Genomic DNA, 27214 nt, shown 5'->3' on the forward strand with positions numbered 1-27214 from the left:
TCCCCGGAACCCTGGGCTCACTGCTACTGCTTCCGCAAACGGATCCGCCTTTCTCTGTGTATTAGCTACATAAATACATATATGCATACAGAGATACTACACACACACAAAACACACACACACACACACACAGTGCCATCATCGCCTGGCTTCCTCTGCCCCTCAGCCCCCCAGAGAGCAGAGTTAATTAATCTGCCCACACAGGACAATCAGATAACACACTCCACTAGTCCTCCTCCTCCTCTGGGAATGTTTTCTTCATTGTGTGTGTGTGTGTGTGTGTGTGTGTGTGTGTGTGTGTGTGTGTGTGTGTGTGTGTGTGGGGAGGGGATGGCTCTGAGAGCGGTGGTTTTCCCATCAGTGGCCCAGGCCTGCACACAAAGGGCTCCACCCAGTTCTATACATCCAATACGCCTGCACTGCCTTCAATCCCAATCAAGGCCCCATTCCCAGCATATATACACACACGCACACACACAGACACACACACAACCAGCAGACCCATGGGAATAGGGCACGGCACCTCCTTTCCACCAAACTCAAAGTATAACAACTTCAGGAATTCAAAGTGATTGTGTAAAGAACACGTTCTCGTTCAATGCACACCAACAGCACTTTTCATCTTATCTAATACTACTGATCTCCATAGATCATAGAGCAGTTCTCCATAGTCCCTTCCCCCTACAGCTCCACCAAGCCCCCCGACTCCAACCCCATGCTGCCTAACACCACCCCCCCCCCCCAGCGTGGTGGGTCTGGAGAATGCGAGGGCCACAGCAGGCCGGTGGTGACAGCAGAGATAGCAGCGAGACAAGGGCTCCAGAGGGCCGCGGACGCAAAAGCAGGCACCAGCCCAGGCCATCCACACCAGCACCAGCCACTCTCCCACCACTCCCCCACCAGTCTACATACACACACACACACACACACACACACACACACACACACACACACACACACACACAGCAGGAGAGCAGAGAGAGGGGGAGGAGAGGAGAGGAGACTGACAGGGAGCAAACAGGGAGGATGCAAGTGGAGTGTGATGGTCTAATTCATGGACAGGACAAGTAAAGTGAGAAAGACAAAGCCAGAGAAAGTAGGAGGGTGAAACACTTAGAGAAAGAGACAGAGGGAGAAAAAGACAACAAGAAAGAAAAAAAAGAAGGAATGAGAGAAGCCCAAGACAGATATATGGGAGACAGTGAACAGCTGCAGAAGTACTATGGAAGCCACAAAAGGAGAGAGTGAGAGAGAGAAAGAGAAAGAGAGCGAGAGAGAGACACAGAGAGAGAAAACATGCTTTTGCTCTCTGCACTGCACTGATAGAGGACGAATGCAAATGAAAGCAGAGCACTGGAGTTGAAGCAGGCTGGAGAAATGGGAGAGTAATTACAAAATCATGTCCTATCCTCAGCTACACACACACATGCGCGCACGAACACACACACACACACACACACACACACACACACACACACTCCACCAAACGCCACCCTAAACACTATGGGTTTGAAAACCACTTCAAACGCATTAAAAATAGAACGAGAAAACACACGTGAAGTGACACACATAAACACGCACGCACCTGACAGCTCCACACACACACACACACACACAAGCAAAGCGGAGCTGAGGGACATTCGCATTCAGACACACTAGCCTAATTTGCACATTTATGAAGCACTGGGTGAGCTATACCTCCAGTAATGGAGTCAGAAGTTGTGCAGAGGGAGCTGCAGTTGTTGAAATGAAATGCTGGAGATGAGGGAACAGGGGAGGGAAGACACTTTAGCGGCGGAGTGGGGTGGCGTGGGGGGGGGGCTGATCTTAATTTTAACCTTGACTGCTCGAAGATAAACAGTGAGGATGAGGCGCTTTTGCAAATAAGTGCTGGCAGCTGACCGGCTTGTGTTTTTTTCCCCCCCCGCTTTCGTCCCATCGCCATGGAAACGCATTCGCGAGGCGGGCTCTGTAATCAGGGCTGGCGTTGGGAGCGGTCAGAGAGCGGTCGCGCGAGGTGATCGCAGGCGATTGCTCGCGTTCACCAGCCCATAAATCTTCCGCCTTCTCCGCCGGGACGTTTTTCTTAATCTGCAGCCCAGAGCGAGGCCAGGGGTGGGGTGGGGGAGCAGGGGGGGGGGGGGGGAAATGAAAGAAAAATGAAAAATTGGAAAATAAATTAAATAAATAAAGCGGTGTTGTACGCGAGACACACAGATCTGGGGGCCGTCGCCGCCACCACTGTCGTCGTCGTCTGTGGCCATCTCACGCTGAACCTTCCAGCTGTGAGATCAGCTCCCAGGGCGCCTCGACCCAAAGCAGCTTAAAGGCCTTCCTGATGTGTTACAACACCATGGGTGTGTCCAGCCGTGAGCGTGTGTTGCTTTTTTATTGCTCTTTGGATGATGTGCTCACGTCTATTGCTCAACCTGTGCTCTCTGGTTGTTAGTACTTCTCTTCCACTGGCCTTTGCCTGACTCTGCCGTCTTCCCTGTGTGGATCTTGTTCCTCTCCGTGTTGTTCCTCTTCCCCGGCTCTGCATTTCGCTTTCTCTGCACCTCTGTCGAGCTTACTTCCCATACCTCTCCTCTCTATCCCCCCCCCCCCCCCCCCCCCGCCCCACCCTCACCCTCTCTCTATCGCTCTTTTGTCTATTTTTGTACCGTTGGCTCTGTGCTCTGCTGCACAGGTTGATACAGAGGTAGCAGAACGTAGTCAGAGGCAGCTCCAAGGTCACTGGTCTAAAGTGAGTCAGTCAGTCAGGCCCTGATAAGGCTTCCTCTCCTGCCCTGGCCTTTACAGCAATCTGCTTAATAGTTCATCTGAATGCGAAAGTACCGCCGCGTATCTCACCGTGGCCTCAGTGTTGACTCAAAGGCTGGGAGGACAAACTGTGGGAGTGACTGTTCTCACTCATGTGTTGCTCATACAAATATTCTATTAAGTTACGAGAAACTTTGTGTGTGTGTGTGTGTGTGTGTGTGTGTCTGTGTGTGTGTGTGTGTGTGTGCGCGTGTGAGTGAGAGAGAAAGAGAAAGAGACTTTGCCTTTGTAAGACGGACAAAGAAATACGGACAAGGTTATAGTGGCGGAAGCAAATCTATCCTGAAGACTGCATATCTTTAAAGGTACGTAGTGGCCTGTAGAAGCTCAGACGGCGCACGTGGTGGGGTTTTTTAGGGACGAGGCTGAGGACTGGACGAGGGGGAAATAAGGAGGACAGGGGTGTGACGGAGCGCAGAAGACAAGGGGTCTCAACGCAAGGGCCCCCAAGTCCCTGAGAGGAAGAGAGGCAAGACAGAGGAGACGGATGAAGGTAACAGAGAACAGAGAGGAGTGTGTGTGTGTGTGTGTGTGGGGGGGGGGGGGGGGGGAAGAGTTGGAGAGGGAGAAAGAAAGGAGATATCCTTCTCTCATGGCCTCATTTCTTTACAGGCTCTGAGGGGCAAAAGGAGAGAACAGATCCATTCCTTCCTCAAGACAGAGGACAAGAGAGGAAGGTTATGCAGTGTGTGTGTGTTTGTGTGTGTGTGTGTGTGTGTGGCAAGCAGGGAAAGTGAGACAGAGACAGAGACATATAGCAAGAAGCAGAGAGAGAGAGCGCAAGAGGCATGATGTGTATGTGTGTGTGTGTGCGTGCGTGCGTGCATGCGTGCGTGTGTGTGTATGTACGTGCGTGTGTGTATGTGTGTATGTATGTGTGTGTGTGTGTGTGTGTGTGTGTGTGACCGGCGGACCAGATGCTCATCACGGCGGAGCCCCCCCGCTCCTTTGGCCATCAGTCTCCATCTAAGCACCTCTCTCATCTCGGCGCCTCGTCTGCCTGCGTCTGACAGAAGGGCTGCAGTCTGCCGGCTCAGACGGCCAGAGACGGGCGCACCGAGCATGACTCCCATCCCCGGAGACCACGCACACGGGCCGTGACGCAGGCGCACGCTGGAAAAGCGATGTTTACACCACACATATGGTGGATGCACAACCACTCACGACTCACGAGCATCAGATTATCGGAGCTGGAGGGTTAGAGAGAGAGAGAAAGAGGGAAAAAGAGAAAAAGAAGGAAAGATAGGGAGAGAGAGAGAGGGGGAGAGAGAGTGCAAGCGAGCGAGAAAGACGAGACTAGTTTATGCATGGTTATGCATGGACATATGAGCGCAAGTGTGTGTCAATGTGCTTTGTGTGTGTGTGTGTGTGTGTGTGTGTGTGTGTGTGTGTGTGTGTATGGCGTGCACGTGCTCATTCAATGAGCACATTTTCCATTAAATGTAAAAAAAAAAAAAACCCTCATTGCGTTCTCACGAGCGTCCTTAATGATGTTGGAGCGAGCGGAGAGAGGGGAGACAGCTTAGTGTGACAGAGCGTGAATATCCCTCCAGAACAGTCTCCTGAAACTCAGGCCTCAATTAAGGATTAGCAGACCGCCCTCCTAAAGCAACAAGGGCCGCTTCTCAGAGCCATTCGACACGGGGACTTTGCCACAGACTTTTCTAGACTTGCACCCCACCCTCCACCAAAAAAGAAAAAAACTCTACTGCCATGTTTAGGGCCCCAGGCAATCCAGGTCAACATCTGGACATCTCCAGAGTCCACTCACCGCGCAAAACCCTCACTCAGATCCCCTCTCAGCCCAGGTCCATTAATGAACCCAGTGACCACCGCAGCTCGAGTGCTGTGTTAAAGAGGAGAGAGTGAGGGCAGTGGAGAGGGTGAGAGAGGGTGAGAGACTTGTCAACCCACACTCTTTGAAGTCAAAGCCAGGAATTAAACGCTTTTGTGGTTCAACTGATCCGGGCCACAGGCTGCTAGTGATGAGGGGTCTTTCTAAGAACCAGAGGGCAAGACGAGAGAGGAGTGAGGGAGCATGGGAGGGGAGGGGGAAGAGAGAGGGAGAGAGGGGGAAGAGAGAGGGAGAGAAGGAGGGGGGAAGAGAGAGGGAGAGAGAGGGAAGAGAGAGGGAGAGACTGAGAGAGTGCAGATGTGGCAGACTGCTGTGGGTAGAGTGGTCTGTCTGTTTTGAGTGTTTATGAAGTAACATGTTGCCGACAGCAACATGTCCGGAGCTTAACACCCTGCTCTCAACCCCGCAGGGCCACGGAGGTGCAAGAGATGTGCTCGCTCAATAATGGATGAACACACACACACACCACACACACCACACACACCACACACACACACACACAGAGAGGAGGGTAGAGTGACACCAAGCTACACTTTAGTGTAATCGTTTTCACCATTTACCATTTTTGATATTTCCTTTAATCTCTCCCAATGTGATTGTGGTGGTGAAGCAGTCCTCGCCTCACCCACAGCTGGCTGACACTCAAACAGACCCAGGTGTGTGTGTGAGAGAATTCCACTGCAGAGCAAAGTGCAGTGTGGAGAAGGCGGAAGCACGACGGAATGCAAACACAAGAAAAACACACCGAGCAGGAATAACAACCTAGTTCACACTGGCCCGGAAATCTAATCATTAACAGAAACCAGGGGAGTCAACAACATTCCACCGAGACGCATCATTCAAAACACGGCGTGTCAGAGCTCCAACCTGCTGGGTGGAGTGCTGCTACTCCCCTGGTGATTCCCACACAACACCACGGCTGTACATTACAGCTCTGTTCTACAACACACCGAGCGGATGTGCGCTTGGTAAATAATCTGTCCGTAGCTGGCCTGTGGCCGGCCGATGCGCAGGACGGCAGATCTGCGGCGAGGGCTTTGTAACCGGCCTCCAGGCCCAATCCAATATGACCTCAATAAACGAGCAATTTAGCATCTGCTCATCCACAGACGGATGATTCAATTGAATTGACATTTTCATCGGTGCACTGGAGTGCACACGCTGGCGGCAGAAAGCTTCCCCCCCTCCCCCCTCCCCCTGCCCCCACTAGCTTCCTGTCCGCCCCACCTAAGGTTGAGCGGGTGTCTTTCGCGGATTTGAAGGAGCGGTGTGGAAACAAGGTGGCGGTGGTTTTTTTTTCTCCCTCCCTGTGTGGGGGGGCCCGCGGGTGTTTTGGGGAAGCAGAAACCGGCTCCGGGGAGATTCAGGGTGATTCAGCGTTGCTCACGCTGCTAAATATAGCGCCTGCTCTCCAGGGCGAGTGGCCAGTGGTCTTCAAGACCTTTTCAGCCCCAAATGTAAAAACAAATCTCCACAGACACGTGTCTTGATCCAGAGGTGTGAATGTCAGAGTGTACGTCAGTGCCTCACTCTCTCTCAGTGTGTGTGTGTGTGTGTGTGTGTGTGTGTGTGCGCGCATGTTGAGTCTAGCTGTCTGTCTACCTGCTAGCGGGGTGTGTGTGTGCGTGTGTGACTGTGTGTGTGTTTCTGTCTGTCTATTATCCGCTCATCTCTGTGTGTGCATGTGTGTGAGTGAGTGTGAGTGTGTGTAGAATTGTGTAAGCCTCCAGGCAACATAAAAGCCATTTCTTAATCATTTTCAAAAATATTGTGCTTCAGACAAACGGCTCCGCTGGGAGAGTGGGCCGGGATGGTGAATTCTGATAAAGTGCTTTTATGAAGATCCCCGTCTCCCTGGAGGAGGGCTGGATGGCGAGTCAGGCCTGTCATCTTCCGTCAAAACCTCTTTCATACAGTCACTCTTCCAGTGGAACAATGCTGTCGGAGCCCGCAGCCATACACACACACACACACACACACACACACTGACACACACACACCTCTGTCTTTTTGTGGTATGAGACACAGAGGCAGAAGCAGTGACAAATACCATCAGATAACATGGACAATCCTTCTTTCAACTGAATCCTCACTTTGAAAGGCACCAACAAAAAAGCGCATACACTCCCTCACACAGATGGATACACACACACACCTCAAATGCTTCAGTCAACACTCTCTAAGGAGAGAAACACTCATTTCCATAACTTAAAGCGTTCTCTTCATTTTAGGTTGCGAGAGACACTATTCTCTCACAGTAGCAAGCACACGTAGCAGGTGCTGTCAGATCAGCCCAGCAGATGTCCAGAGATCTGTCAGGCTCCATTACGGCTCTTTCAACGACACCACACCACTGACTGACCACAGCTTCAGCAAAAAAACACAAGACAACACACACAGCACACAGACACACCTCGATCCAATACAGACCTACTGAATCACTCTATCACACAGACCTACTGTATCATTCATCCGCTCACATTTAGCTATCCCAATCCATATCTACCCAGCCAAATGTACGCATGCATACACATCCACCACCTGCCTGCCCCCCGCCCACACACACACACACACACACACCATCTATCTACTTGCCTCTTTCAATCAAGTGAGTGACAAGCTCAGCTAGGACAGACTGAAAGGAAGAAAGGAAGAAGACAGGGGGTGGGATCACTCAATCACTCCGGCTTTGGTTAGGCAATCAGGGCTGTGAAGAGACGATGGATGGAGAGATTACCCCTCCCTCCCTCCCTCTCGCTCCTCTCCTCTTCTTCCCCCTCTCCCTCCATCACTGTGAGGTAGTGCATCTCTGTGCTGCGCCGTGGTCGGTTAAAGAGGGAGCGTGCGAGCGCGCTTGTCAGAGCCGATAGAGAGATGCGCAGCGAGCCTGGCCCACAGAGATAAACACAGTAAGCCCCGCTTTAAGCCACACACACTCACACACACACACACACACACAGCGGACCGACTGGCTGCGAATTTGTGTGTGAGTCAAAGAGAGGATGTGAGTATGTAAAAGTGCACCTGTGCGCTCAAGAAAAAGACATCACAAAAAGCGTGTGTGTGTGTGTGTGTGTGTGTGTGTGTGCTGTTATGACTTCCTGTTTAGGTAGCAGGTACGAAGGGTGAGAGTGTGTGAGAGTGTTTTGTAGCCAGGCCAGCTGCAAATGGCCCCCACGGGTGTGACCTCTCCTGCATGCGTCTGTCCTTGAGAGGGACATGTGCAGCAGCCGCACCCGTCTCAGAGACCTGCTGCCCTCAGTGCTGGGGTGCTGCTGCAGCTCACACCCCTCTCTCCTCCACACACACACACACACACACACACACACACACACACACACACACACACACACACACACACACACACACACACACACACACACACACACACACACACACACACACACACACACACACACACACACACACACACACTACTATCTCTCTCACACACACACACACACACACACACACACACACACACACACACACAAAATTCATACGCATGAACACATTACTATCTCTCTCTCACACACACACACACACACACACACACACACACACACACACACACAGCATCTCTCACATACATACACACACACACACACGCACACAGACACATCACAGTAAACAAACACTAGTTTCACGGACACAGAGACACACACGCACTCCAGAGGAAACGTGGTAGCCACAGCCAGCATACAGCAGGCGCTTTGGAATGGCCCCCAGAGCATGAAATCTGCCTGGGATTGCCTGCGAGAGGAGAGGAGAGGAGAGGGGAGCTGTGCGATGCGCGGCTTGGCGCGGCGCGGCGGGGTGATTTAGCGAGGCTGAAACCGAAGCGACAGCGCGGAGGAGCCAGGGGAGGAGGAGAAGCGCCGCCGCGACGGCCTGTTCCCAGCGCAGCGTTGCTCTCAGCTCCCTCAAAAGCACGTCCGCTTGGATTACTCAGCGCTCAAAATGCTACAAACGCCCCTTTGCGCGGCCTTATCTTGTGGGGATGTTACTATATTTTTTATACCCCCCCCCCACACACACACACACACATTCAAATCATTCAATGTCACTACAGCCTCAGTGGTAGGAAGCAAAGTCCCCCCAAAACAGGGAGCATTAAAAGAACATGTTACAACATCAGACATCACTCTGAGACTGACAGGAAATGGACTGAGCCTGAAGGGTAGCTCCATCAAACCAAACGAGCGTCTGAAAGCGAGAAGTATGAAACATGGCAGCTATTTATTATTTAGTTTAGTCTTCTTCGTTGATGGGACAAACAACGGTGGGGAGGTGGGGGCAACAGTAACCTGGCGCAGAGTTTGGAAGAGTGATGGTGGTGATGCGCGGTGTTGAGAAGCAGTCCAGCCATCCATCTTAGGGAGACATGATGAAGCGGCTGCACTGGGCAGACACATTGTTTAGGAGAGCAGGGAGCTAAGAATCCCGTTGGACTGATGGAGGAGCGACGCGCTGGAAGGGAGAGAGAGGAGGACACAACACACAGAGAGACGACATGTTGTTGTGTTGAGAGTCAACGGAGCAAAGGTGACCCGGAGAAGAGGGGGATGCTTACACCTGGGGGAACGCCAAAGCTCCTGCCCTACATTCACATTGGAGAGGGTGTGTGTGTGTGTGTGTGTGTGTGTGTGTGCGTGCGTGCGTGCGTGCGTGCGTGCGTGCGTGCTTGCGTGCGTGCGTGCGTGCGTGCGTGCGTGCGTGCGTGCGTGCGTGCGTGCGTGCGTGCGTGCGTGCGTGCGTGCGTGCGTATGTAAACTGAGTGCGGAAAAACTGAGCATAAGTGTAAGAATAGGCTTGAGAGCAATAAAAATAAAAAAAACTGGACAGCTGGTTAACAACGCAAGCATTTAAAAAAAAAAAAAAAAAACCAAATTGACCTTTCGGTGTCATTTCAAACTGAAATATAACATACTTAAAATAGCCCTAACCTGAATTACCCATGCGCACACACACACACACACTTGTTAATCTGCATATCACTAAAAGCAGAAGGAAGAGAGCGTGCGTGCCTGGGAGACAATGACATTTGCCACGGCCGCATGGAGCAAGCGACATTAATCTCCAAATTATCTGTGGCTTTTAAATCCCCAGAGCAAGGGGGGAAAAGCAACAAGAAACACTCACACACACACACATACACACACACCAACACAATCACACTCTTGCAAAGCCCACTCACTCAGCATCAAAGTCAAACAGACGCTAAAGCCACAACACATAGCGCAGCGACTGGCCTCACCACTGTAAAGAGGCTTTCAACTGTGAGCGGCCCGACAGACAGACCGACAGACAGAGCGAGCACACTGAAGCCAAAAGGTCAGAGCAGCAGGCCTGTAATCCCAGTGAAAATGTGTGATCAGAGGTAACTGGCTTTTAAACTGACGCACTCTTGTCCTCTCATGCGGTCATGGTGGGTCATTCACTGCCGCTCCAGATGTGCAAATACCGGACAGACACACTCGATTGTGCACTCACATTCTACGATGATTGTCAGCTGTAATCATGGTAATTTCAACATTAGATTGTATTAAACTGGAATTAAACTCAGCTTAATAGTGACTGTTAGACATTTGTTACTAAGAAGACAATCAGATTTCTTTCCCACAGCCCACAGTCTTGCATACATTCCATCCGAGTGAACACAATTATGCACAATTACACACTGACCATAGCTCATTACTAAATGTTTAACGCACCTACATAATTCAAATGCTTATACTATTACATAACAACACGACAAAGTACACACACTAGTGGCTTTTGTTCTCCATAAGGCAATATAATAGCAGAGTTCATGAAAAACAACTCCCTGGATTCCTTTGCCAATTACAATGTTACAATTGATGGTGTGTGGTGGTTGTGTGTGTGTGTAAGAGGGTCATGTAGGAACGTCAAGGCTACGGTGTTGATGTTGGAAAGAATGGCATAAAAGCCTTGGTAAATATAACAATTGCCACTCACGCTGATGCAGAATGTGTAAAAATAGAGTGTGAGAGAGAAAAAAAAGAGACAGAGAGAGGGTGAGCACAAGGAGGAAAGAAAGCGAGAATCCTATGATATGGTCATGAATTAAACATGAAGTCCATTAAGACACTTAACAGCTGGCTTGTGCATGACTGTCAGCTTTATTTCCTTTTCCTCTAAGGAGGAAGAGCCCAATGAGTAGACGTGCAAAGCAATGTAGCCTCCAGGCAGCGACACACACAGACACACAGACACACTCACGCCGCCCGTCCTCCCTGTGGATCCATCTCGACTCCAAGCACTCCAGAGGGGAGGAGGAGGAGGAGGAGGAGGAGGCTCCGCGGAGGAGAACAGCGCGCACATTACACCGGTCCTGACAAATGTTACCATTAGTGACCGTCTCTGGGAGAGAGGGGGGGAGACTAAAAGCAAACACAGCCGTAGCAGTGCAACTACACACAGTGGCGAGACAGAGAGAGAGGGAGAGAAAGAAAGAGCATGCGGAGCACTTCAAACAGATTGCCATTCTCCAGGGAGCATTACAGAGGTGGATCAAAGTGTTGACAGAGATGGAGAGCAGCTCGGACAGAGCCACGTCTTTTCTGTACTGCTGGCAGAGCCATTATTGTTGGCCCAGATGGTAGGACTGCAATATGAGCAAGTGCTTGCTCAATTACAGTGTTGTCAAGCCTACAACTGCCTGACACATTTCTGACCAGTATGAATTTGTAGTTGTTGTGGCTCATGAAACACAATTTCATTTATAGGATGGCGAGTCTCGGTAATCACGGTATGAAAACAGAGACTATCAAAACTGGTACAACACACATTATGGACTTACGGTGAGGGACAAATGTAAATTAGAGTCCCCTGCTTAGTTATATGTTAATTTCTGAGGACCTCTTGCTGCTTTACAGCCTTTCCACTGAAAAGTGAATTAATTATACCAAGTCACAGTCTTCTAGTCTAGACCTCAACACAGCCAACTCCTTTTACGATTTGGCACAAAGGAATGAACGGTTTCAGTTAGCAATAGTAATTGTCGATTATTGCCATGCATTTTCTTTTCCGAAGACAGCAGTGGTTAGCTTCCAGACAGCAGCGTTCTCCTCCACACAGCCTCGATAACAATAATGGACATGTCAAGCGCATGTTTTGGCAGAGCGGCGGCTCCATTTGGACTACGGGACCCCAGGGAGCTGCCACTGGTGTCAACACTGGGCTCCGCGCGCCGGGCTGATCTATCGAGCGGCCATCACGTCCCATGGACTCAGCGCCGCTCGCTCGCTCTCTCGCTCGCTCGCCTGCTCGCTCTCTCGGTGGAATCCACGGCCGGAGCATGCCAGCGCGGCTGCTGTCAGGCCGAGGCCGATCCGTGTGGGTGGACAGGTGTAAAATGGACTTCTGTAATTATACCTGACCCGGCTGACCTTGCTGGGATTCAGCCAATCACCTTGGAGCCCCACGGGGGTCACCTGTGTATGTTCCACATTCACCCTCGCCACCGTGGGTGGGAGTGCCACCAGGAAGTGACAGACGGACACACACGCATGAATGCACACACACACATACATTCATGCACACGTGCGCGCACACACACACAGGCACAGTGTGAGTGTGAGCGAGGGCACAGGTGATGTCTGCAGGTTAAGGACGAGGCAGACAGGAATCTGATTGAGGTGTTTCTGGCGGTCGCCCGCCGGGAGATGTCGAGGCACGGCGGCGCCGATCCGGCAATAATGGCATTCATTTAGATGCAGGTGCTACCCGCTCTTCCCCATTAACACCCTGAAATGAAACATTTATACGCCGGCTTTGTGTGCCGTGCTCCTCGCTCACCCCTGCTCAGAGCCTCTTGTGAGTTCTCAGGGAGGGGAAGAAAATGCGAAAGCAACTAAAATTGAAATGCAATTCTCCCTGACAACAAATCAAGAAATCTAGATAAATAATGGACAGCGCCATTTGCAATATTTATATTCTCGGGGCAAAAAAAAATGAGATTAAGAGGGATGTTGTAAACGGTCCTATTGTAAAATTTCATGAGATATGGTTACCCACACACAAAAAGAAAAGGAAGTCTGGGCGCGTTCAATCTCAGCACCAGAGACAGCCCGTCAAAATGTACCAGGGAAAAATAATTAATTACTATCTCGAGAAAGCAAATCACATGTTCTGAGACAACCAAGGTCATTTACATATGTATGAGTATGAGCATAATAATAATTTGCCTTGATTTGACATTAGAGCAGCAGTGGTTGGAATAGCAATGCTGGGTGGGTGGGTTGCTTGTTGAGGGGCAGTGAAATGAGGCAGGGCCTAATGTTTCGCTGTGCATATTTGCCTCCCTCCCCTGTGAGCTGACGGTCAACACTGCGTAATGTTTCTCAATGAGATAAACGGCTAAAAATGGATCCTTCAACAGCTGCTTCAATTGCCTCCAAACCTCACCCATTTCACACATGCGAGCAAGTGTACGTACGTACACACACACACACACACACACACACACACACACACACACACACACACACACACACACACACACACACACACACACACACAAACACACCACACCCCTTCTAAATCCATCTCCATCCCTTGCCATGAATTGCTCACAGTTCAGCAGTGTGGTATCTATTACACTGTGTATCGCTCGTGTTCTTTAGCAGCCTAATAACGAGGCCAGGACACGGGCTGATAAGACAGAGTGTGCACCTCTCAAGGTCATTTTGTTCAGCCTACATCGGCGCTGTCAAAACAACACACCAAACCTGCACCGTTATCAGTGCACGAGCCGAGTGCTGGAGTAGAAACGGCCCACACTGACAAGAGTATTAGTCTGATGCCGGCAGAGGGGTGCTACAGTTAATAATGAAAAGGGCTGCTTGTGCTCTCTTTCGCCGCCTTTCCTCCTCTTCTCTCCCTCCCTTCCACTCTCCTCTCCCTCGCTCTCTCTCTCTCTCCCTCTCTCAAAGTGATGTCGGCTCCTGGTGAGTGAGCACTCCACTGCCTGGAGGTAATCGGGGGGTTAGCGGTGCGATGGAATGCTTCCCACTCCTCTGTAAGGAAGACATCAGGCAGGTAAGGTGTGTATGTATGTGTGTGTGTGTGTGTGTGTGTGTGTGTGTGTGTGTGTGTGTGTGTGTGTGTGTGTGTGTGTGTGTGTGTGTAGCAGCGGGCGGGCGGCGTAGGGCTGGATTGGGGTGGTGTGTGTAATGTGGCTCGACGGCTGGTTCGGGGAGAGCTGCGAGCTGAGACCTTGCTGGCAGGTAGGATGAGGCCTGGAACCTGAGAACACCTGCCACAGCCACACCCCGGAGACACGGCTGTCACCGGCGATAACGTCACACGCACACTCCCACTCTCTCTCCGCCCGCACACACACACCCACAAAACTCTCCCTTCGCTCACGGACAAACAATGATGTGAGTCTTCCCTCTACATATGTCATAAAAACCACACACACACACACACACACACACACACACACACACACACACACACAGCAGGGAACGATACGGTCCATGGTCCTCCACTGCATCTGCCTCTGATGTGTTTTCATGTGATTAATTGGTGCGCTCATCATTATGTAAGCCACGTTCATACTGGGTCTCTGAGCTTCTTAATCAGAACAGTAATAGCACTGATCATAAAAACCAGACCATTTCTAAAAGGAGCTTTTCTACTTCAATCGGCCGGAGAGTACAACAGAATATGCTTTTGACTTCGCTTGCATATATTAGCGCTTCCCAGAGGGAACAGGAAATAGGTTAGTTTGCTGAGGTATGCGAGCGAAGCTTTGAAAAGAGTCAATGGACCTGAGCACAAGCCATAAAAAAGGCAGCACAGGAGAAGTGTGGTGTGAGGATATCTACCCTGAGAAGCCGCTGATCATGATGTGTGAGAAGCCAACCACGGAACGGGTCTGACAGTGAATGTGACTCATATACATTCCACCAGCCTTTTTCACGCAACTAGCCAACACTGAAACCCTGACAACCCCCGGCAGAGCGCTCAGAGATTAGCCTGGATCCTCCTGGAATATTCCATTCCCTCATCCTACATTCATGTAGCAACACTCATTGACTCACTCACTTCACATGTACCGGATAAGTCATCAGCATAACCTAGTTCCTATTACTTTTTCTCTTTCGTTCCGTTCTACTAGTCAAATGGCAAAATAATGATCAATAGGTCAGTGGTGTGGGGAGCGCTAGCTATATTGCACACAGATGGGAGTGTGCGCAAGCAGCAACCACAACAAAACAAGCAGTTAAGCATTGATGTTATTTCATAAGAAAACATACTAATGATTGCCTTGAAGCAAAAAAGAGGCAGAAGCTATTGAAGGTCAAAAAAGCCAAAGGCGCAAGTTATATAAGGAACATACAAAAGAGGCAATCATGAGAAGATAAAACAAAACCTCCCGCAATCACGTATTTGAAACCAATGAAAATCATGGCCTCTTTGCTACGAGAGGATCAAAACAACCCCCACAAATCTCCTCAGACACGGCTTCCAAAGCCTTGGCTATTCATGTTTACCTATCTATTTATTTATCTATCTATCTATCTATCTAGCTGTTGTAAGGACACATTGCTTATGCAAAGCAGCACACGTCTGACTGTGGCTCTTGACACAGTGGACATCTAGGGAGAGACAGTGGAAGCGTTGAAGCTCTTTATCTATTACTTTCCCCTCACTGGTGCTCGAGCTGAGATCTGTTAAGGTGAAGTCATCCTCAGCTCCCGAAGCTTCTTGCGTAACTGGTGACTGGTGTGATGATGAACGTGGGGAGAAAAAGCGAGACAGTTTAACAGAAATTTCATTGAGGCGCGCACGTCACCCGCTGTACTACACGCATTCCACCCTACTGTATTCCACCCTAGTTCCATATTTATCCAAACCTTAAACTTAAAAGGCTCTAGAAAATTGGGCTAAAATAAATAAAAACAAACAGACACAACAAACACAAAGGCTGATCAAACGATGACTGATGACGCCTAAAAGCCAGCCATCCCATTGATCTTTCGTCGCGCTGTGGTGAAAGGAGGATACTGCTGTGATAAATCTGAAGAGCCTCATAAGAACCCTGGGCCCCACTTTTAGTCTCAGTCCGAGGTGTATCTGTCATGCTGTCCATTACTCCTCATTACGGCGGAGGGGCGTGAGGCTGGAGGGTGATGGATGCGCCGCGCCTTTTATCTTCCGACCAGCTGGGCGGAGTGATACCACGGGCATGACGGATGGAGCGAGGAGAGGGGAACAGCGCTGGCATTGTGACCTTGCGCTTATCGACAGAATACTTGGGTGGGTGCGGGGTGGGTGGGGGCGTAAAGGAGTCCGCGTGGCAGATGAAGGAGATGGAGATGTGGGTGAAATTGAGAAAGTAAAAGAGAAGAGAAAATGGGGGGGAAATGAACACACGGCAACGGATCGATAAAAAGTGACGTGAGATTAAGGATAGGCAGTAGTGTGCCTTTTGTTTCTCCGTCACAGCATCCTCTTCACGTTGTGTGTGTATCCTCTGTCAAGATCACACACACAGCATCCTGATACACCTGTGCATCCAGCCCAGCCACCCCCACCATCACCACCCCCCATCTCCCATCCTCTCATCTCCCCTTCCTGCAGAGGTTGGCGTGGAGCCAGCGAGGGGCTGATGCCACTGCTGATGTCTCTCCAGCAGGTAGCTGTGAATGAGGGGGCTGAGGGATGGGCCGTGAATACAGAGAGGGGCCCCGGTTCCGCCGGAGCGATAATAATAAAATAAAAAATAAAAAAACGAACGGGTGAAAACGGCACACCAAGCTGCCAGGGCTGCGATTAATCATTATCACCGCTTTTAATGACATGCAATCGGGACCTGTCTTAATGGGCCACTCACTCTTCAAATTGAAAATGAGGGAAATAAAATAACATGTGCACACATGGGAGTAGGGGTGTGTGTGTGTGTGTGTGTGTGTGTGTGTGTGTGTGTGTGTGTGTGTGTGTGTGTGTGTGTGTGTGTGTTGGGCAAGGTTAAGACCCAGATCAGCGACACACAAGCGCATGCACACACACACACACACACACACACACACACACACACACAGCACTCAAAGTTACGAGAACAGGAGCAGACGCATTGCCTGTACGGCTCTGGCATGTTAAAATATTAAAGGGCGCGCGGTGCTGAATATTCATGTGGCCTCACACATCACCACAGCGGAGGACAGACGGGGAGGGTGTCGCTTCAGTGACACCCCACCCAGAACACTCTGGACCTCAAGGCTCGCATGAGCCTTCGGCAACGGGCCATCATGCGCTGGACTGCACACGTCTCCTGATCCGCCTACATATGAGCAGGGCATTAACGGCAGGTTCAGGTGTCATCCACAACTACAGCCGAGCTAAGGGAATATCAGCAATGGGTTAACTCAAAAAGTAAAAAAAAAACACAAAAAGGCTTTTTCCAAAGTTTAGCCTACAGGTTTATGCTTTATACAGTAGTGAGCTTGTAGGTTTACTGATGCGCAAGGGCATGTCATTTGACCAACTTTTATGATAGATCAATTCAATTAAACACCGTCCACGGTCCTCCACTGACAATGTACAGTAGCCAAAGAGCATCTAGATCTGAATACAAGCGTCGCATGAAGAGCCCCGCTACTGAACTGGTCCCCCATTTACGTCACTTGCTCCATGCAGCCCGTGCGCAGCGCAGCCCATAAGTCTGTTGAACACGAATGAAGCGCTCGTTTCCAAGGACAACGGGAGGGCGGCTGCTCGCTCTGCGTCGGGTTGGAGGTGAGAGCACAGCAGCGCCGCTGCAGAAATCAGCGCTGGGCGGAAACGACAGCGCAGCACGGCACGGCGTAGCACCGCCACGGGACCGGAATGCAAAGTGGTGACCTCCAGCAGGAACTGCCTGCGTTGGGACAATGACAATCTCTCAGGTTGAGCAGTTCATTCGCCCCAAGACTGTTGCAGTCCATCAGCCACTGGCACCCTCGTTTTAGCCCTCTTTCGCTCTCTTTCCGCCAGTCTCCTGTTCCCTTCTTTTCTCTTGTCATGGTCACGTCTACAACCGTACCCAAAAGGCACGTGTTTGCAGGCATGTTTGGCTTTGACAGTAAAATGTATGTGACGTACAGTACAACTAGCAGAACACAAACACTGGGGCATGTTTTATCAGGAAAACCACATCAAGTGACAAAGCTAACCACAATCTCATTCTAAATTGTCAAAGATTGCATTCACTCAAACCAGGCTTCATTGGACACGTCTTTGAAGATCTGTCACAATTATCTGTCCGAAGATAGAGTAATGTAAATATGTGTAACAATCCAGCGTGAAAAAGCATGAAGTGTACTTCATTAATTGGAAAGAGAAAATAAATGTAGAAAAAAATAAAAAGACAAGTGAGCCTACTAATGGCCAGTATCCACGAGTGGAAACCTACTCTAACGGTAAATCCGTCTAATTCCATCTGGATGCTGTCAGCGTAGGCAGCACATAAGCCAGACTAATTGTCTGATGCTTGAATCACATTTTTGTGGATTTTGGATACTTGCAAATTGCTCTTGATTGACGAGTTAAAGTGTAAATAAATATGCAAACGCTTTGACAGAGGCTTTAACAAATCTTGCACTCTTCCTGAGCTTCAAGGCTGTTCTCACAGGCAAAATACATCTCAGGGCCACAACATGATTTCTTCTTTGAAAATGTTCCATCTTGTGGAACTTGAAACATTTGTACAACAGTTTTATGAATTTCTTGAAATTGTACCCAAATCCTAGAGTTGAGATGAATAAAGGCCATCTGTGACCTTTTCTGCTGCATCATTCATCAAAAATAGAACCATTATAAGTGAAACTCAAAACCAAAAGGCTACACTGAAACCCGATAGTGCAGGCCACATTTACGGGAAGCATGCTTTGTCATGGGATCCAGGAGACAGGGTCACGTCTGTGATAAATGTATCCATGAGAATGGCACTAAATAGGACCATGAAAGGAAATAGAGTTATGTTGAAGATTAATCTGACAAATCAGAGAAACAAAGCTTCATTTGAGACCACAAAAACAGACAATAGAAAACAGACACTCCTTTGCTTCGCACACCCATTCGCATTCAGGAGTGGATAGCCTTTCCACACACTTGAAAGCAAACACACTGGGACACACAACGGCACGTTTCAAGGATATCCCTGCATTGCTGTTTTCAACAGGTATCCTAGCAACAGTCGCCTGGCTAGGGGTTTAGAGTGGGAAGGCTGATCAGGTACTAACTGAACCTTTTGGCCTCTCAATCTAGCCAAGCTACATTAGCACTGCTGGGTTACATTACTACAACAGGCTACACGTGTTCAGCAATCTTCACACTTTATCTGCTAATAAGGACTGCTTTCCTTTTGATCATACAAAGTCTACACTAGATTAATTTATACAAGACAATAAAGTAATACATGAACACTGACACAATCAGTCCTAAGAGCCTACACTGAACAATATTATAAACAAGCGGCACAATGGCATCTTTCAGATCCTAAACAAACAACCATTAAACAAATCCTTTGCATGTAAAACTCATCTGGATTACACCTCCAGTAGTCACCAGTGGTGGCAGCCACTACAGTCTAGGCTGCTACATGATGCATTCTTCTAGTTCTCAATGGTTACAACTAGTCATAACGCATTGATATAGATAAGTTGTTAGATCTATTAATGCACATTTTAATGCCACTCAACTTTAGAACTAAAAACATCTCTATAAATACGGAAAATAGCTATTTGGTATTTCAAATGTCATACCCATTGATATCGAATAAGAGTGAATTCAATTAAATTGTTTGCTAGTGGACCAAATCGAGGCCACACCAAAAAAATAAATCTAAAGAAAACTGTTGTCCCAATACTGTTGTGATGATAATTACAATTTCGTACATTGTGTTTGGTGTGAAAACGCACAAAACCACAGTAGGGGGGAAAGGAAGAGAAATCTGCAGAACTACACAAACTTCACATCATTGTTCTCACTGTCCCTGGCTTTTAGACAAAGACCAGCATTTGAGAAGTGCAATTGTATGCAAAGCCTGCCATTATTACAAGGGGTTTATCAGTGACCAGTGAACTGGAATGTCATTGCCCTGTCAGTGGTCTCTCCCCCACACCCTGTAAAACCTCATGGCCTTCTAACCTGGTGGCTACAACTATGCCAAGGCCTTATCAGAACACTATCTATATTTAGTTTCGGTTTGGGCATGGCCTCTCCAAGCGGACAGCGGAAAGTCAGGTGTTTCAGTTTCTGTCCAATATCTTTCAGGTGCCATCCTTCAGTTCTCTCTTTGCGTTTACATGGACTGCAACCAGCTATATATTTAGAAACTGTAACTGCGTTTACAGCCTCCTTTTTATTGGCAATCAATATTAACAATCCATCTGCAACCGTTTACACTTATTTAATCATGAACACTTTGCCTCATACGCCTTAATGCAACAGAGGACCACTGGCACTCCACAGATATTACACCAACCACCAGGACCTGGGACACAACAAAGACTAACATAACACCCTAAGGGTCTATTCTATGCCATATCACACAGAAATGCAACACTGGTAGTGGCCATGACTCATGTCCATTATCCCCACATGCAAGAATTCATCACAAGAAGTGAGAACTTTAATTTAAGCTACCAACAGGTCCGGTAACTACTAAGCATTCTTGATACGTTTGCGACAAATTATCATTGGCAGTGTTCCTGTTCATCAACATAATATGATCAAGTGTTTTTTGCAAAGATGGACTGTGCTGGACTGTGCTGATCAAAACACAACTTCACATCAAAACATTTGAAATAGCCTACAATCAGGCCTGACAACATAACTCGCTGGGGTGAAGGTATCAAATCCACATATAACAAACAGTGGACTGCAGTCTTTGGGGTTGGAGGGGGGCGGGGTGGGTTATTGGTCGCTTTTACTCTGGCAGATGGCAGACAAACCCACCGCTCTTTGAAACCCAGTGAAGGATTTAAGGCGGATCAAGGCATTGTGTTAACTAGCTATCGGCGGCAAAACAAACTGTTGCAGCATCCCTTCTAAAGATAGCCAGAATACCAATTATCTGAAGGTCACAAAACATTTTTTGACAACTTTATAAGCCTGGGCCCTGCTTCACACATCTGAACATTCCCCTCGTATATTATAAATTATGGGTAATTCTTGGTATTTGAGTAGTTAACGTTGTATTTTCAACATAATTTCCCTAAATCTAAATAGCTGTAGCTGCTAGAGAAGCATGAGGCGCATGGGGTGAGAGGTATGCTAGCCTGATGTGATTTTTTGATGCGTTAGAGTTGGCAATGGATTCAATTAAAACATGAAAGACATAACATTAACGTTGTATCGGTTTTTTTTTTGTTTTTTTTGTTTTTTTTTTAGATAACGCCACTTCTACCACATTCACTTCAAGAGAATAAAACGTTTTTATCAAGCCTAGTCATGTTATCAAATTGCCCTACCATTAACTCTGTAGAACGTCCGTAATCCCCGTGATTACATTCTGGAAACGTTATCTTGATTATGTGGGTTTATTTAATCTGAGCACATTTAATTTTCACTTGGCGCTTCGTTAGTTTAAAATTGTTTATTTTAACCCAAATATAACCTTCGGCTGTTTCAGGTAAAGCGGTGGGGGGAGAGTGAGACACAAAGGTAAGACTGATGATGTTATATCAAAGTCTTTTTATAAGTGTCTCTGGTTATATTTAACTTTCTGAAGGTCTGCTAGCAGGTTCTTGCCATCGATTTACCGCAAGACATGGAGTTGTTGAGATTGAACATTTAAATCAAACTCGTAGGTAAAAGATAATCCTGATTATTTATTTATTATTTACGAAGCATTCACGTTGAAACTAAATAGAAATCACCAGTTAATTGGGCTACGTTAACTTGCTGGGAGCTGGTTGAAGACAGAAACGTCGGAGTTGAAGAACCTGTCGCAGTCTCTGCTAGCTATTAACGTTATATCTACCTGTGGTAACGAAGACTACAATTAGCTCAGAATTTCATTTGCTTGAGCGGAAACAATTGCAGGACATGGATACATATTCAATTCGATTAATATGCAAACCCATAGGAATAAATAAGTCTCCGGTCTCTCAAAATGAACTTTCTAGCTCGAAAACCAGCTAACGTTACCGAACGCTGGTGAAGTTCTGGACTCGGAAGCTGGAAAAGCTAACATTACTTCAGGAACATTATTGTGGAACATTCACCAAAGGTAAATTCAAATAAATCTTAACAACATACCTGTGATGAGAACTATTAGAAAATAACAAAAGTGAAACGTAGTCAAATCCATCCCTTTGCGTTTAATCCACGGAGTTCTTCTTTCCATAAACAACACACCAACTTCGACGGCTGTTCTCTCCGACCTCCCTCTCTCGTTGTATCAAAACTCCGCTCCCTCTCCGCCTCAGCAGGTGGATAGAGGCTGGGATACAGACACGTGATTTCCGGAGGGTACCCATTCCATTGTAAAGTTTGTTTAAGAACAATGTACTTTGCACGCCACCTAGTGTGCACATAAACGATAACCGTTCCGCCATGCTCCACCAGCGAGCTACAGCTGGGTCTGGCGAGAGTCAGGCAGGTTTGAGTCTTCATTTAGGCAGAGGTTCACTTGCTGTATTTGCTCATTCTCTTGATGGAGCCGTTCAGATCTTCATTAGTAGGCTACATTCACTGATTCTCAGAGAATTTAATTTGCAGCACTTCATCACATCATCACTACTCCATCAATATTTTCCCATCCATGCTAAAGAAATTATAATATGATAATGTTGAGTCAAGTCACATTTGTATTTATAAAGCACATTTTTTGTATGCACTAAGTTCACACCCAAAGCGCTGCACACATGCAGACATTAAGACATAACAGACATATTAACGAAGAAATGACAAACAAAAACAAAATGCTGGACAGAGTGGCGTATTCGCCAGCGTACCACAAACCACTGAATTAATTTTGTCCTTTTTCTGCTCATCCATTTAATTTTCTATGAAATGCTGAAATTGGCATTGAGTGGAATCGATGCAGAGTACAGTTACAAAAAGCTAATCCTTTCACGACAAACATTTTCCAAGCGAGCCTGTAGAGGTTAGACATTCATGTTTATTTTCCATCATGATTAACACCATTGTGCGAATAAATACAATACTGTCTTTTAAATATTAGCTGCTGACAATATTCATATAGGCCTGCATCACAGAGCAATGTTGGCATTACACATTATACATAAATAAAACAAAATTTGCCGGTTAATCAAAAAAAAAAACGTACAGAGATACAACTCCATATGACAAGCCACCTAAAGTGCAAAAATGTTATATAGCAAGTCGAAACACACAAAAGTGAAAGTAGTGACTCATTATTTTAAAAAAGCCAAACAAAATTTGGTCATGTTACTTTAGTGGTCTGCTTAAATTCATCCTTCCATCAAATCTTCTTTCATTCCCAGCCGCAGACCAAAATGCTGCAGTATTACCATGGTGCGATCGGGCAGACGAGCAGCTCCACATAGGATTGCGGTAGACAGGCCTTGACCAGCCATGGGGCCTGACCGTCGGAAAGGGCCGGGCACGTGTATTCAGCATAACATAGGGTCGAGGCTCAACAGGAGATCTCACAGGTATTCTCCAGGAGAGTGGTGACAATGGTTGTGCATCGGAGTAAACAACCTTGGAACACAAACACACACACATTAAAAACAACAGTCCAGTCCACATCCATACCAAAGAGTAACTGATAACACATTACGTGATAACAGATCGGATGCAACTTCCTCTCTGTGTAGCCTACCTGTAAAGGGGGGCTTCTGTGCTGAGGAGGTGTAGTGGTGACTCCACCATGCCTATTTGGTGGTGACAAAGTGCCACTAAAAGTGTTGTTCTCCGGAGACGAGGTCACACCAAAAATGCTTTGAGAAGCCTTGCCACTATCTCTGTCCCTCTCTGAAGGAAGGGTGGCATAAGCGCTGTCATTCTCAGGAGGTGGGGACACACAGACACAATCATCATCTGATGAGGTCTCCGAATGATAGTCAGAGGTGACTTTTTCCAAGGCACTGCTCACTTTCAGCAAGACTTTCCCATTATCATCATCACCATCATTATCATCATCATCTCCAATGAACCTTGCGAGCGTAAAGGGTGGAGTGTCTTCACTGTACCTGAGGGGAATAGAACCATTTTAAATTACGTCCCCTAAAACCAAAGCACACAAGCTGAAGGGCAAATCTGACATTTACACCTGAATTTTCTTTTCCAGCACAAAGCTTTTGAGCTACATTCTTTTAGAACAGCTAAAATAAATATTGCAGGCTGAAACAACCCAAGACATTTTGCTGAACTTACAAACAACACAGGCAATATACTGCCGTCATTTGCCATAATAATACTTAAAACAACTCAATTTGAATCACTCTCAAGGAATCTTTAAGTCTGAAATGAGCATTAGGCCTATAATCTTTTTAAGGTACTTGTATAACCTTGATTTTCATAAAATGAAGATGAGAGGTAAAAACAGATAAGTATAGACAATTATAGTAAGTAAACAAAGTTATGCAAATGATATGCCAGTTATATAAAATAATCCCAAAGGACAATCTTAAAGGGACACTTCACCGATTAGCATTAAGCTTTGTATCTTTAGAAAAACAGTCCTATTTTTGAATGGGCGTGCATCATTCCCTCAGTTTGCCTTGAGATGGGAGAAATATGGATTTCAATGAAACCCATGAATAGGACTTCCTGCTTTCAATGATGTAAAATTATGATTTTCACATCATTGAAAGCAGGAAGTCCAACATTGAAATCCGTATTTCTCCCATCTCAAGGCAAACTGAGGGAATGATGCACGACCATTCAAAAACATGACTGGTTTTCTAAAGATACAAAACTTAATGCTAATCGGTGAAGTGTCCCTTTAAACTTTGTATGAGACTCACCTGCAACTAACCTCTCCTGGATCCACCCAGAGGGTGAGTTCTAAAGGCAAGCCTAAGTAGCAGTACTGTACACCACTTTTCTGGCATGCCAAAAGCAATTCTACATCCAAGCTATGGTTACCATTGACACGAATACACCTGTACAATCAGAAATGCATGCGGTGATAAAATAATAATTAAAAAAATAAGCAACAACAATGCAACAATTATATAATCCTGGGCATATTAAAATACCATATTTAGCATGTTTTGCACTATGCATAATATTCTTTATCAGTGTTTCTCCATTATGGGACAGGAAGGTGATCAAAAACACGCCTGAAACAAAACCTAGAGTGTTTTTTTAAATATGTATTTTTAAAAATTGTAGGCCTACTTTTTGATTAATAGCCTACTTTGTTTCGAAACGCGAGATAGGCAACCAAAACTGTATGATGGGGGAAGTAAAATCTAGGTAAGTTCTCACCTAAATGCTTGGCCTTTTGTGGGATTTTCTGGGTACCAATGAGCTTTGTACTTCTCTTGCAAAACACATATGAGCTGTTCTACAAAGATATCAGCTTGTTCCAAATTCAACTTGTCAGACCTTTTTATCAGATTTTTCAGGAAAGCCCCTGCTGCTTCAATTTCTTTCTTCATACTTGATCTGAAAACCATAAATAAAGAAGATGTACCAAGTCCTGTAAAAGAACAGGGACAAAATACGACCACATCTCAACCGCTACAATGTGCAGAATCATGATAATGCCCATCAGTGGATAAAACCTGGACCACATACGACCACCTGCAACACAGTGTCAGTAACTTACTATTTCTGGTCTGCAAGACCCGTCACTGAGGAACTTATACGGACGGACACTCACCTCGACAATAATCATATATTTCCTGCTTGGAGAAAATCGGCTATATTAGGCTAGATTGATGTTTGGACGACGGTGCTCAGTTGACAACGTGTAACTGACAGTTTGGCTTGTCTTGACTCTGCCCAAAAGTTTGCAGCACGCGCGCAAACGAAGCGCGAATGTCTGCACACAGTTGGGTTTGTTTTCATCTTTATTTGCAATGGACCGCCATCTACTGACGTGGAGCAGGGATCAGCTGGACGACAGAGACGCACTTCCAAATGCGCACGAGCAGCCACTTTTACATACAAATGTGCATGCAAGACAACACAAAAGTGCATGATGTCTTGCAAGATACACATTTGTGTGAGCTTGATTGAAAATGTCGATTTAAAATTATAAAGTAAAAATTATTTAAATGATTGAATCTGTGTCAAATAGATGAGGAGTGTTCCCCATTCTGTATAGTTTAAGATTATTATCACGTCATGAAATTTGAGCGTAGCCAGGTCATCTATATGGCGCTGAGCCAGGCAAAATGCAAGTCTGAATATTTGGAATGAAGCCTGTGAATACTAGATAGAATTAGAGAATATTGAATGGAGGTCAGAACAGAACGAAACTCAATATAATTGAATGTCCCATTAGTCCTCGGTGAACAAAAATGATATTTTCAAAGCAAAACTTTTATTTAATAACAGTGGGTCTTAGTCTTACTACCTCTTACCTCGTAATCCATTCCCATGCTTCAGATGCTGTAAAGGGTTGAATGAGGCAGGGATGGGTTTTCTTATAATGTGTCAACTATTAAAGTAAATCTTAGTCTGGCTATCACCATACTAAACTCAATCTTTTAAGATTGAACATTAGTATGGGGACTTGGGGAGTCTGCACTTTATTTCTACTGCACAAGAGGTGTGCTCTCTCGGAGGAGAGGCGGGACTGTAAGCTGCATTGTTCAAATGACTGTACGCTTGGATAATCCTTCATTGGTGCATCTTTTGGATGAGCTAGGCTAGTTGTGATTGGAGCCCAAGGTTGTGGACAGGAAGCAAGGGAGATGTGCAGGTTTCCAACCTGAGCTGCCGGGCAAAATCCAAATCTTCAAGGTGCAATGTAGTCAGACTTAGAAGCAATATGTAGTCAGGGGCTCTAAGGTTTATTGGGAAATGAGATCATAGGTGAATTCACATTCACACAAATGCACAGTCCACAAGCTTGATATAGCAAACTAATGACCCCATTTGCTAATGTAATTAATAATGTTTGTTGAAAGTGTATTCACAAACATTTACAATTATTCATCCAGTCATCTCTCCGCTGTACCTCTGTCATCCTAGAGTGCCCCACACACTCATTCGCTAGCGTCTGACACACAGCTCAGGGGTCACATAGGGGTCCCTAATACAGCTCATGCTCTTTGCAAGCCTTATGGCCTCACAGCAAGCCATCACACTTCCACACATCATATAGTGAATAGGAGAGTGCAGTCACCCCTGGCCTAGGGTACTGTACCATACCTGCACATTGACTGTGGCGCAGCCTGCTCAACCATATGACAGCATTCCATTACAGTGCTAATCATGGAGGCAGCCATAAAATCATTACCTTTCTTGGCACATTTATTTTTAAATTTAATGTAGCGAACATCGCATAACTCGATGCAATAACATTACATTATATTGATATTTTCTGAAGAATGATGACCCAATATAGCC

The 27214-nt window shown here is 46.8% G+C and overlaps 2 protein-coding genes across 2 annotated transcripts in view; both read right to left on the minus strand.

Moving 5' to 3' along the window:
* The window catches only part of cxadr (CXADR Ig-like cell adhesion molecule), a 50407-nt gene extending 28306 nt beyond the window's left edge, over positions 1–22101 (minus strand). Inside the window, exon 1 of the mRNA XM_062537221.1 lies at positions 21956–22101. Within this exon, the coding sequence (XP_062393205.1) occupies positions 21956–22043 (88 nt within the window). The 5' untranslated portion in view covers positions 22044–22101. The remainder of the gene's footprint in view (positions 1–21955) is intronic.
* Positions 22102–22800: 699 nt separating this feature from the next.
* Positions 22801–25671, minus strand: LOC134079651 (maternal B9.10 protein-like). The gene is made up of 5 exons (XM_062535741.1): positions 25518–25671; positions 25121–25300; positions 24655–24792; positions 23508–23877; positions 22801–23386 (listed from the first exon to the last, which is right to left on the minus strand). Exons 2-5 carry the CDS (start codon positions 25291–25293, stop codon positions 23111–23113), a joined length of 957 nt encoding a protein of 318 aa, XP_062391725.1. The 5' UTR covers positions 25294–25300; positions 25518–25671; the 3' UTR covers positions 22801–23110.
* Between the last annotated feature and the right edge of the window lie 1543 nt (positions 25672–27214).

This window comes from Sardina pilchardus, chromosome 5 (genome assembly GCF_963854185.1).
Source record: "Sardina pilchardus chromosome 5, fSarPil1.1, whole genome shotgun sequence".
Taxonomy (NCBI): Eukaryota; Metazoa; Chordata; class Actinopteri; order Clupeiformes; family Clupeidae; genus Sardina; species Sardina pilchardus.

What these genes read in the sequence shown, in the direction of transcription:
- LOC134079651 (XM_062535741.1), bottom strand. Translation starts at nt 25,293, where the DNA reads ATGAAGAAAGAAATTGAAGCAGCAGGGGCTTTCCTGAAAAATCTGATA. An exon ending in CCAGGAGAGGTTAGTTGCAG is followed by an intron (nt 23,878 to 24,654) that starts GTGAGTCTCATA and finishes TATTCCCCTCAG; the next exon opens with GTACAGTGAAGACACTCCAC. An exon ending in ACAGAAGCCCCCCTTTACAG is followed by an intron (nt 23,387 to 23,507) that starts GTAGGCTACACA and finishes TTGTGTTCCAAG; the next exon opens with GTTGTTTACTCCGATGCACA.